General features: G+C 47.1%; 1 protein-coding gene and 1 long non-coding RNA gene across 3 annotated transcripts in view; both read right to left on the bottom strand.

Moving 5' to 3' along the window:
- Window positions 1-10,251, bottom strand: part of WBP1L (WW domain binding protein 1 like) — a 59,498-nt gene extending 49,247 nt beyond the window's left edge. Inside the window, exon 1 of one of the 2 annotated variants that reach the window (XM_053949055.1) lies at window positions 9,901-10,251. In XM_053949055.1, the coding sequence (XP_053805030.1) occupies window positions 9,901-10,236 (336 nt within the window). In that variant the 5' untranslated portion in view covers window positions 10,237-10,251. The remainder of the gene's footprint in view (window positions 1-9,900) is intronic. The other variant, XM_053949058.1, reaches the window with a different exon arrangement.
- On the bottom strand, window positions 465-2,276 carry LOC128791409 (uncharacterized). Its single transcript, XR_008432044.1, has 2 exons — window positions 2,167-2,276; window positions 465-1,969 (listed from the first exon to the last, which is right to left on the bottom strand). It is a non-coding gene; the product is annotated as an uncharacterized LOC128791409 (long non-coding RNA).
- Window positions 10,252-12,221: the final 1,970 nt, after the last annotated feature.

Genomic DNA, 12,221 nt, shown 5'->3' on the forward strand with positions numbered 1-12,221 from the left:
TCTAGGGTCATTCATTTCAGAGTCTGTCCCAGCTTGTGAAGTGCCACTAGAACTTCAGGTTTCCAGAATTGTAAAATTAACTTTTTCTGTGTAATTATAAAGGCTACATCAACAGCAGCACTCAGCCAGCCTACAGATAAAACTCATTCAAGGTACATAGTTTTGTAGACACAAATAAACCCTCCATTTGTTTGGTTCCAAAAGATCAAGATGGCCCACACCACCCAGCCAAGTCACTGTAAACATCTTGTCCAGTGCTGCTTTCCTCCCCTGAAGACCTCTACATTTTCCAGCCAAAGTCAAACTGTTCACTGCCTTGCATATGCAGACTGTTTTATTAGGACACAATGAATGTACTTAATTGTTTGGTTGCACTTCTAAAATATTTTAGAGTAGGATTACAGCAAGAAGAGTTTTGGTTATATACTGTTAGATAACATAACACAGACAAGAAACCATCACTGTCACACTTTGTGTTCCCCAAAGTTTATTTGCTCTGTTAAGGACTGTGAAAAAAGGAGATTAGTCTGAGCCTCATCCACACCAGGAATACAGCAAGCCCTTACATTTCACACCACCCTGAAGTTACATGCCAGCAAAGGTGAAACAAGGCAACAACAGATTTGTCTGGCCCTTAAACTAAAGTTTTCCTGGGACAATGTTTCTCAAAAGATATATATCATGCTGAAAATAAAGGAGGACTGCTTCTCCAGCTAGTCCATCTAAAGAAAGCAGACTGCAGACTTCAGAACAGAAAATGATTGCTCCAGACCTCCAGAATTCATCTTTGGCAGGATGATCCTTGGACTTTGGAGTCAAATGATGGGCCTAAGAACACAAAATAGGTCCGAGGAGAAAAATCTCCTAACTCTTGTTTTGACAGCCTAACCACTGGTTTAGTATGAACACAGACTCTGGAAAGTAGAGATAAAAAGAGCAGAAAGCAAGAAACTCAGTAAAAACAATGAGCCACAAACATGAGAGTGATATTAATAACCAAGCATGTGAGATGCAAAAATTCCTAGTGAGATGAGTAGGGAAAATGCGCAAAACAATGAGACAAAAAGAAAACAATACAGGTAGGAAAAAAAAATAGAGGAAAATAAGAGCTCTTATTTTTGACACAGCGATTTAAGATAGGCTCTGTTGGAGTCCAAGTGCTAAGTGTCAGTAAATGGAGACAATCAGCAATGACAGATGTCTGCAAGCCTGTTTTATCTAAGATACAGATCATAGGAGGTTGGAGAGTCAAATGCAAGCTGTTTGTGAAGTTTGCATCTTCTAAAAAGACAGAAGTCAAAAACAACAAGGTAATTTGAAGACAACTCAACACAGGCATAATCCTCCTCCTCCTCCTCTTCGGCATTCACTGTTTGAAAAGCAGTCTGCAAACAACAAATGAGGCAACCACTAAGTAGAGGAATTCATCACACAGGAGACCCTGACATGAGTCATGACTTTCACATGTATTCAGGTAGTTACATGCATTCCAAGCAGAGTAAAGGTCTTTCAGATCATATTTGAAGAAAATTCTTTCCTTCCCCCAAGAAGAGAGGTAAGTTTGGTAATTTTACAGTTACAATTGATACACAGGATGTGATGAAGTCAGCCCAGGATGAAGTCGCCCAGTGTTGTGGCCTTGAAGACTGCCTTCTTTAAAGGTTTTGTTCAGTGTTTACAACACCACTGTACTATGTCCACCACCTCCTCCAGCCCTTCCCTTACCTCTTGGCTTATTCTAATCTCAGCCCTCACGTAACCCTTTCATTCCAGATCAGTCACTCCCAAATCTTGTTTAGCTCAGCTCTAAAAGGTGCGTTTACGGACTGCTACCTCTGTGGGACAGATTTTCTGCCCACCACCAGTGGGATGGCTGCAGGGGTAATTTATGCAACAGGATGGCCTGATCTGCTGCTGAAGACAGAAGACATGCAGTTCCTGTGGGTTCCTGCTGGCAGTCATCCACCACCTGGGATTTAAAGAGGATCCCAAAGAGAGAAAGAGGTTTTTAAAACAAACAAACAAGTGACTCCTGATACAGTGTAAACAATTAAAAGCTTATTACACAGAGAAAGGAATACAAAACTTAGCAAGGAAGAGGACTTTTGCATATTTTGCACTCTTTTTGTATCAGGCCTCTGGTGTGGCTGCCACCATTACACGTACCATTGTTTGACTGGAAGCATTATCCGAGACTTTCTTCATTATCGGCTCTGATTCCACAAGAAGTTAAAAAAAGTCTCTTGTGGACAACAGTACTTGACCTGCTGGTCATATCTGCGTGCTGGACACGAGAGAAAAGAGTGAATCAGTTCTGCTCACTAAAAAGCCTTTCCACTGCCTGCAGGTGAGTCATTAATGGTCAAGTGTCTTCCCTGCTTCCAAAGGAACACTTGACACCTTTTACACAGGGAAAGCTCAGGATGGCTGGTGAGATTCCTGGCAAAACACACTCTTCATTGCTGTTTCTACAGCTTATCAACCTTTTCACTTTCAATTTGCTCTTTAGCCAGCGGGAGACAAAATGAAAAATAAAAGTAGCTCTGTAACCACTGGAGCTGACCTCCCATAAACGTTTTCCACGAGGCTGACTGCCATTGCAGGCTCACAAACTGTGAGCTCCAGCGGAGACTCTGTAAGAGGCAAGGCATGTATCAAGTCAGTCAACCCAACTCAAAAATGTCTCGGTGCTAATAAGCTCACTAGTGTAGCTTCTCACTCAGTGATTCCCTGTTTGTTCGGTTTTTTAAGGTGTCTCTGTGCCTATCTGTTTTTAGGAATTCTGTTGAAATTTTATGCATCTTTGAGGTATCTTCCTATCAAATTTCATTAAAGTTGGTCAGTAGCTTCAAAATGGATGGGGAGATGGACACTGATAACTACATAAAGCTCACCTTCTTCTGTGAACTATTTTCTTTCATTAATAAAATCCATTTTCCTGCTCAAGTCACTCTCTCTCCCTTCTTCAGGACATTTAACAAATGTCAGTATCTTGACAAGCTCCCTCAGCCTGAAGTAGAGCCAAGAGAGGGTTAGTTTCTGCTTTTCTCATGTTCCCTCCCAGATCTCAAAAATAAATCCCCACAAGCAACAAAACAAAAAAACAAAAACCCAAACCAAAACACAAAAAAACCCCAAAACCGAAAAACCAAACCCCATGGACCCCCACTCGAGTTGCCTCTGAAATTTTTATTACTGCCTTGCACACACCAAAACTAGTAATGAAATAAAAACACATCACAATTAGAAGTAACAAACTTCCACCTCATACTAATGGAGATTAAAGAGGAAAGAAGGGAGAATCCTATTCATTATTACTAACAGATCTCGAGTTTCACTCTTTCCTCTGCTAGTCCTAAAGCCTGCAGTCAGGAATGCAAGGTCTTGATCCTCTATGAAAAAAGGAAAGGTCCCTGTGCTCTCTTACTCCCTAAACCTAGCACCCTGCAACTTGTCGGTCCTGGTAGCTGCTTGCCATACCCACCTACACCTCTGCAACCCATTGTCAGCAAGATGCCATTTAAAATGCTGCTGGCCAAAGCTCTGTCCCCTCAGGATTGGCACTGGGGATCTCCTCTCAGTCACTTCCTCATAAGCGTCCTGTGCACTGTCAGTGTTTGGATTTGGTTTACAATATGCCAGTATAAAAGTGCTTGGGAAGAAGGAACTGTCAGAAAACTGCATCTGAATCTCCTACACAACCCAGTTCTCATGTTCTTTTTTTCTCTGACCAGTTTGGACCAGCCTCGGGAGATGCCAGGAGGATGGATACTGGCTCAGCAGAGAAGGCCTGCAAACAAGCAGCACCACAAGGTGCCTTCACACAAAATACAGTCTCTCCCTCCTATTTGCAGGTGTTGTTCAGGGCAGAGTACGCCAGGGAGCATTGGCTACATTGGCATTAAATAGTTTGTCCTGCTGCATCATTCTGCCACCATCACCTACCTCACGTTGCACCTAGCAAACCCCTGCATGCGAACTGCTCTGTTGCAATTCCAAAAGCAATTGCACAGACCACAGCTATCATCTAAAAATAATACTGGAGGTGATGATCCTACTGATAATCACATCATTAGAGAAGAATCAAGCTTTTCCTTGTCCAAGCAGATAAACAGCAGGTCTCTGCAGCACCTTGAGCCTTCCTCTGCAGTCAAACAGTATCTACTGCTGAAATAATGGAAAAAACTTCATTTGTGACTGCCACACTAACACACTTCTTTTAACAAGCAGGGTAGGGGCATGCAGTTCCTGCTTGGCAAGCCTGTCCTCTCCAGCCAGTTGTTATTTCAGGCACGTTTGTTACGTGCACTCTTCACAGGCCCAGCCACACAATCACCTGTCACAGCTCCATTGCCACAGCACCCAGGTGCTGGCATCTCAAAACATCTCCTCTTAGCTGTGGGCTTTCCAACCACACATGACAGCAAGGGGGAATAAGGGATCCAACTTCCCTGTCACCATCTCTCAATGAATTCATACAAGAATACCATCCCTCACCCCGAGCTCTTTTCCTTCTGACTCAGAAGTACAAACCAAAACCTGGCATAATCAGGCTGTCCTGCAACATGCAATGAGCATCTTTGCCTTGTCATGACTAATGGCCCTTCCAGGACTGTCACCAGTCCTGCCTCAGAGACAGCTTTTAAGATCTCTGACATGCTGAGTCCTTTCCTGCACACTGCAAAAACAGCAGCACAGCTTGCCTGCTTGTCTTGGATTCATTTGTTTCATTCTGAAACAAATGCAAGAAAGGACTGTGTAAGAGATATAAAGTCATTGGTGATATGCATTAATAAGCTCAGAGGATTCATATGCAGCTAACCAGAAAGGGCAAATTCTTACCCTGTAAAGCAGGGCAGCTCAGATTAGAGGAATATCCCCAAACCTGGTACCAAGTACATGTTGTCAGGAGACAGAACAAAAGGCCACATGCAGCTCAGCATTACTGAAAGTGCTGGACATGCCTGACAAGGAGACCTTTGCATAGGCACAACCACAGGGCACATCAGTGACAGCACTGTGTGGAGAAGTAGGCCACAGGATCATTAGCCCAATGATAGCTTTTTGCCACAAGCAAAAGTCTGTTAAATCCTGCCAATCCTCCCAATGTGACTTAAAGGGGAAAAAAAGGCAAAAAGAAAAGGTGGGTAGTTTGCATTTACTAAATATATTGCCCATTACCTCAGAGGATGGCCATATGGAGGATCATAAAGAAACACAAACTATTACCATTATTAGTACCCTTCTAATACCATAGAAAGACAACAGTGAACATCAACATAACATCAAGTTAATACAGGCTGACAGAGCTATATAAAAGAGCAGAGTTTCCATTTTTGCCAGCAGAAAAGCAGCTGTTGAAGATGCTTAGAGGAACAGCACTTCTGGGAATAAATATGAGGGTTCAGTGGGTGTTTTAGCCAGGTCTGAATAACTGCTGTTGAAATGTGGCCAAACACCAAGCGCATCCATCCTCTGCCTCCCTACTGATGGCAGATCACCACTTTGGGCAGGATCTTTGCTGCAGAGCAGCACCTCAAACAGGAGAGCCATTGCTCAGGGACACTCAGTACTGTATGCTCCCACTAGCCAGATGTGGCTGACCTGGCCCAACAGGCTGGGAGGATGGAAAAATCCCCAACCATAGCAAAACAACTCTGGCAGATGAAACCTTCCAAGTTCACTTCTGGCACACCACAACTCTGCAACAGTTGCCCACGTTCATTCTTAAACAGGTGCTAGCTATATTTGTGTTAATATTTGTAAAGTGGCAGGGAAATTCTCAGAAAGGCAATGACAGGTCCCAGTCACAGAGATGCCTTGACTTCTATGAAGAAATCTGCCATGCTCCTCCCCAGGGTTCACTGGACATTGTCAGACCAGGCTTTTCATCTGCTGCCCAGCTGCAGAGATGCAAGTTGAAAGTCTTACAGCATTTTGTGCAATTATGAGTGCAACTCAGAAACAAAATTTAATCAGCAGGAAAGCGTGCTATAAAGATGAGACACGCGAGTTCATGGTGGTATAATCATCACAGAAAGAGCAGTCCTTAACCCAGCCTGCAGTTATTTAGAGGTTCCTGTTCTGAGCAAGTGCATCACGTACTTTGATCTCTGCTGCCTCCTGCCAAAATTGTGGATATTAGCAAGCCAAAAAACCAAGAGTCACAGACAAAGATATGGCAGACAAAATACATCCTATGGTTACACAGCAGCTCTCCTCCTGAAGAACCTGATACATTTCACGAGACACAGAAGTGCAGCTGTAACTAATTACCTTTACCTTAATCAAAAATGTTGTTTTAAACTTACAGATGAGGAGCCTGTTACATGAGAATTGAAACTTTGCTGTTCAGTTCACAGACTACCTGAAGTGATGCTCTGAAAGGGTGTGAATCCAACCAAAGCCTTGGATGAAGCATGGTAACTCCACATTGGTGCAGTCAGAGCTGTGGTCACAGCCTTGGACAGAAACTCTGTGTTACAGGGGTGTTAGCCACAGTGACAGACATGTTGAGTTACTCCTTAAAGCAAGGATCTGTCCTCTTTGTCACATATGATGAATCATGCCTCAAGTCACAGTACTTCAAGCAAACTCTTTAATTTGGGATTAAATTGGTCTTTAAGAAGAACATGCTTCTGCCAGATTTTGGCTCAAAACCACCTTATTAGAGAAAGACATTCCACAGACTTGTCACACAGTTAACATTCACTGAAATCTCTTGCTTTTAAAGACAATAACAGTTGAGAAAACTATGTGATAATTAAGTTGCAGGCATGGGAAGCAGACAGATAGTTGAGACGGTCAAATAACCTTTATTCTGCCCTGTAGAGATGAACTGTGATGTATAGACCCCTCCCACACTGTGATAGAAAAATGATTCATGTTTGAAATTTTTCATTACAAGTTTTATCCAGTTCATTTTGAAGTATATTCATTTCTTATTTCCTTCTGCCACAAACTGAGAAGGAGCACATAGCTAAGGTGTGCTGCTAAGACTGTACTTCTACAGCTGCTACTGAACATGGCTAGATTTCTTCTTCCTGTGATGTTTATCCTGATTTTATTACAACATAATTGGAATAGTTCTGCCTGTAATCTACTAATAAATACTTCCACTCGAGTTAACAAAATGTTGTGCTCTGATTACAAGTGAAACTGCAAAGAATAGTCATGGTGGCAGATAAACTTGGACTTGGGATAGAAGATAATATAATAGCTCATCATTTTCTCTGCAATCCACCTTAGTTAAAAGAAAGGTTTTTGACAATCCTGGGCAGCCAGGACTTATTTTAACCTGAAAAATCAGACACTCCTGCAGAGCACAGTGTGCTCTCCTGAATGTTTGTTCAGTGCTAGGCAGTACAGCTCCACCTCCTGAATTATTTAAAGGACACATTTCTTGCAGCCCAACCTTGCAGCCCAGCCTTAGACCACTGGGTCTGTGGTACAGTTCTTCCAGGCGAGGGGGCACAGACCCTGAGCAAGAAGCTCTCCCTGACAGCAGAAGCAATCAGGACACAGCAAATGTCTGCAAAGTACATGGAAGTAGGCAGCAGTCACCAGAGGCAGCAAGGGCAACAGCACTTTGGAGAGGACAAGAGACAAACACTGTCAGGGTTTCAGGTAGAAACACAGAAACCTTTGGTGCAGAGATTTTCCAAGTCCAGCACTGCCCCACTGCAGGTCTTCTCTATGAACTCACAGGCTCACTCTGATGAAATCAGGCTCTAAGGCAACACCAAAGCAGATGAAGTTTTGTTACATGCTCGAGATCCTACATTACCATGCTGGTTTTTGAGTGGGCAGCTGTCAATCTCTAGTGTGCAGTGAGATAATACCAGCCTTTTGACAGACAGAGTATACATTTGAGATCTAAAAAAAGCTATGAGAGTTTTATATAGACAGACTATGGAAAGGAAATGAGTAAAAGATGCATCCCTAACCGAGTGCTCTTAAAGAAAACGTAGGCAGCCAAACCTGTTCTCCCCCACTCTCATGTATTGTACCACTCAAGACATATTATTTTAGGATTATTTCTGGTGCACTGCCTAGAGAGTATATCCACAAGCCACAAATGCCACTATTCCCCATGCAGTCCAGATGTACAATTGCTTCCATGCCCTCCTCCTTTTCTACTTCCTATTTGTTTGACTAATGTATAAACTGTCTGAGGCAGGGAGCCTCTTGCACAGTCTTCAAAGCAGGTATGACATTTTTATTAGCATGTATAGGGTTGTAGAGACTCACAGCTACCATACAGATAATCCTACCAGCTGACCACTGCTCACAGCTGGGTACCGCAACAACCAGAGAGCAAAACGGTTCTGAGATGTGCTTGTTTACATTTAGTTTATGTACCTCAGCCTGCAGGTGAAATGGAGCAAGCACCACGACTTCCATCTATTAAAGCCAGTTGAGACAATGTGGAAAACACACAGTTCAACGCAATCCCGTTTTTTGTTACATGCTCATTTCTAGGGCAGGAACGGCCAAGCCTTAGCCTCGGTGTGGCTGAAGGGGATTTGGGATGGCTCTACCAACAGCAAATTACACAGCTTTTAAGGTAGATCTGGTGCTCTCAACACCTTGAAAAAAAGAACAGAATTCAAAAGATGCATAACATCTGTAATCGTAGCATGTTCAGTAGCAGCAGTCCTGTAATCGTAGACAAATTCCTCACCTCCTCCTTCTGCAGAAATATTAAGAAATGTTTTAGTAGATGCCTTCCAGAAGGACACATCCATCTGCATCCCTTTGACATTAAGCACAATGCACCCCATGACACCTGTGACCGATAGTCACAGATCAGCATCTCACTATCTCTGACCTTCAACAAATGCAAACTGCAATTTGTACTTTATACAGAATACACCATATCAAACCTGAAGTCATCATGTTCCATCCATGCTCTGCACGGGGTGAAAAAGACATAATGACTCCATGAACCATAAGATCCAAGTCGTGCACAGGTTACTTGGCCGAGTGCAGTCCTCACTGAGCGTCACTGACCATACACACCAAGGTGGAAGAAGTTACAGGTGTCTACACTGCTGGACTCAAGACCACCACTGGAGATGTGAACAGTACATATTGCAGCATAGACAGGAGACAAAGTAAAGAGATGAAAAAGAGGGAGCCAACTTCATTAAAACCCTTCCCCAACACGACAAAAGTAGTAACCGGGTGGTCAGAGCCTACAAAGACAAGGCCTGGTTCCCCTCATCCCAGCTGTAACATGCTCTCCCTTCCCGCTGCCCACAGGTTTGAGCCTTTTCCACTGTTCCTGCCATGAGAAGACCAGCTCACCTGTCCTGGGCAGCACTACACAAGTCCCACTTTCCTGCTGACCCACATCTTCTGCCCCACTGCCACCCTCCAGCTCACTCCAAACTTCCTTCAGCTCTGTCCCCTCTGTCCCCTCACAGGTCACCTTGCTCCCTGCCACCACCTCCAAAAGACACCTGCACCTCCACCCGCAGGCCCCTGCGCACCTACCAGCTCCAGCCCCCTGCCCTCACTACGGCCACCTTTCCCTTGGTGTCCAGTCAAACACCTCTCTCTGTCGTCCTGCAGCCACTCTGCCGCACAAAGCCCCTGCAAGCGGCACTGCCACCCGTGCCTGGATCCCTACACCACCTCTCCATCCCCACGGTACACAGGAGCCCCAAAGCCAGGGCTCTGCATCTCCTCCAGCTTCACTCAAGTCACGGGGCTCCCCAAACAGGCGGGCCCCCAAGAGCCTCTTCCCCCTGGCACCTCATGCACTCCCGGCCAGAGCCCCTGCCCCAAGGGGCCGGCGCAGCCCCCCGCACTCAGAGCCGCCCCTTTTCCCAGGGACGCAGCCCCCCGGCACGGCACGGCGCGACCCCAGACCCCCCCCGAGAGGCTCCCCCTTACCTGGGCGGGCTCCGCGCCGGCGGGCAGCCCCTCGGGCAGGGCCTGGAGCAGCAGCAGGGCCATGGCGGCGCGGAGCCTCCTCGCCATCCCCCCCACCCCCCGCTCCCGCCTCCCCGGCCCGACTGCGGCCCGGGACGGGAGCCCAGGGGCACCCCGCGCCCGGACCCGCCCTCGGCACTCGTCTATTGGGCGGCCGGCGCGGCTTTCCGCTTGCCATTGATTGAGAGCGATGTCGCTTATGGCAAAACCGGGAGGGGCGGGGTCTGCGCGCAGGGAGCTGCCATCTTGAGCGTGGCACTGCGAGGAGGGAGCCTGTGGTCGTACTCGGGCCGCCATGTTGTGAGTGGCGGAACTGGATGGAGAGGGGTGCGGGGGCTGCGCACACACACTGACACACACACACAGACACGCTCACAGACACACAGACACACCGCAATGGAACCTCGTGAGCACAACTGGGCACTGCGAAAAGGGGGTTCACAGGCATCCTCTTCCACAGCCACAGCCGCCCTGTGGCCGCCAGGCACTCATCCTCCATTCAGCTGGTCACTCCTGCTCAGCATGAGCCCTGCTGAACCTCCTCCCCAGTGCGCTCACATTGTCCCAAACCCCAGCAGCCCGCCCGGACCTGGGAAGTGCGGCATGGAGAGGGTGCTGGGATGGCAGCAGTGGAATGGCACTGGACTCAGGGCGTCCAGTGGGTAGCAATATGTCGGTGCCAGCACCATTGGGAGACATAAGCAGCATGGAGAAGAGGATCTCCCGCTGCAGTTGTGTCCCAGCATGTCCCCACACAGTGATCGTACACACTCCCAGCCGGAGTGGGGGCATCAGCACTGGACATTGATTCACGGCTCGGGAGAGATAGCCCATGTTCCTGGGGCAGTGTCAGAGGGTTTCTACACTGCCGCTCCCAGCGTACCAGACAGCCTCAATGGTGGATTGACATAAGGAGGCTCATCAGATGCTCAGATAACACGTTAAGAAAGGCCAGAAAAAATAATTGATTTAATAACTTATCTCATGCCCTAGCTTTTTTCTATCCGGATCAGCTCACCCGCCAGCTGCTAGTGTGGGCCAACAGGCACTCACCCATCACACCTTCACCATGCTCGCTCCTCTTCCTGTGGCAGCCAGATCCCAGCCTCCACAGGCCCTTGGCCAAGCCCTCCCACTGGGACTGCCAGTGCTTGAGGGAGCCCAGCAGCCTCCCCAGCCCCTACACAGGCTCTGCTGCAGACCAACGTGACATCTTTGGTGTGGTTACCATTTGAAGTGAGGTCGTAAACATGCTGGAACACTGACATTTCCGCCACACACAGTTATTGAAGGAGCTTTATTCCTGTTCCCAGCTAGCCCTGAAATTAGAGGCACAGCAGGGAAAAGGCATGGAGTTCATGGGAGCACAGGACAAGCCCAGATCAGGTGTGACTCATTGTTGGAGAGCAATTAACACTTGCTGCTCTTCCCAAGCAGGGATTTGTCTGGCTCTGACTCTTTGCAATGAGATTTCCTTCCTGTTGCAATGGGAAATGGAGGCCAGGCTGGCCACAGCTTGGCAGCAGCTCCTCTGCTCCCCAGTGAGACCAAGGCAGGCTGTGGACTTACTGTGGTTTTGGGGAGGGCTGGCAGGCACTGGCTGCAGTGACCGTGTCCAGAGTGATGTGAGCTGTTGAGATGACTTGAATCCTCAGGGGGAGATTCCAGCTACAACCTAGAAACCTAGAAACCCTGCTGAGCTGAACTGTCAGCTGGCATAAATCCATGTTGATCTGAAGAGGGAATCCACTGCTATAAGCTCAGGGAGGTGGGAGGGAAGCTCTGTCTTGAGCATGGCTTGCCAATTCTACAAGCCCAGAGCAAACCTCTTACTCTGTCCATAAGCAATGAACTGCACCATGTCCCACTCCCCAGGGCAGGAGAAGAGCTGATCTGAGATGGCAATAGCACTTCAGGAGGTCTCTGTGCTCCATTGCCCCTCTAGTATGGATGGGGCAGGAAAAAAGGAGTGGCCAAACAGCTGAGGCTTTGCTGCCATGGTCCCAAGTTTGGCTTCGTGTGGCTGCTGCCCCAGAATCACTGCCCACGGAGCTCCCTGCCCTGCCAGGACCCCTCCAAACTGCCAAGGCAGGAAGGGTGAACAGCAAGAACAGGGAAAGGGCAGTTTTCGAGTGCTATAGCACATGATTTTACAAACATCACCATGCTCCCAAGCATGCCAGAGGCACCTTGGACCCAAAAGATTGCTACAGATACTTTTCTGAAAGTCATCACAGCAGTTTGGGGTGTAGGACAAGAGCAGCGTCAGCTAAGGAGCTTAA

The sequence above is a fragment of the Vidua chalybeata genome, chromosome 8 (genome assembly GCF_026979565.1).
Source record: "Vidua chalybeata isolate OUT-0048 chromosome 8, bVidCha1 merged haplotype, whole genome shotgun sequence".
NCBI lineage: Eukaryota > Metazoa > Chordata > Aves > Passeriformes > Viduidae > Vidua > Vidua chalybeata.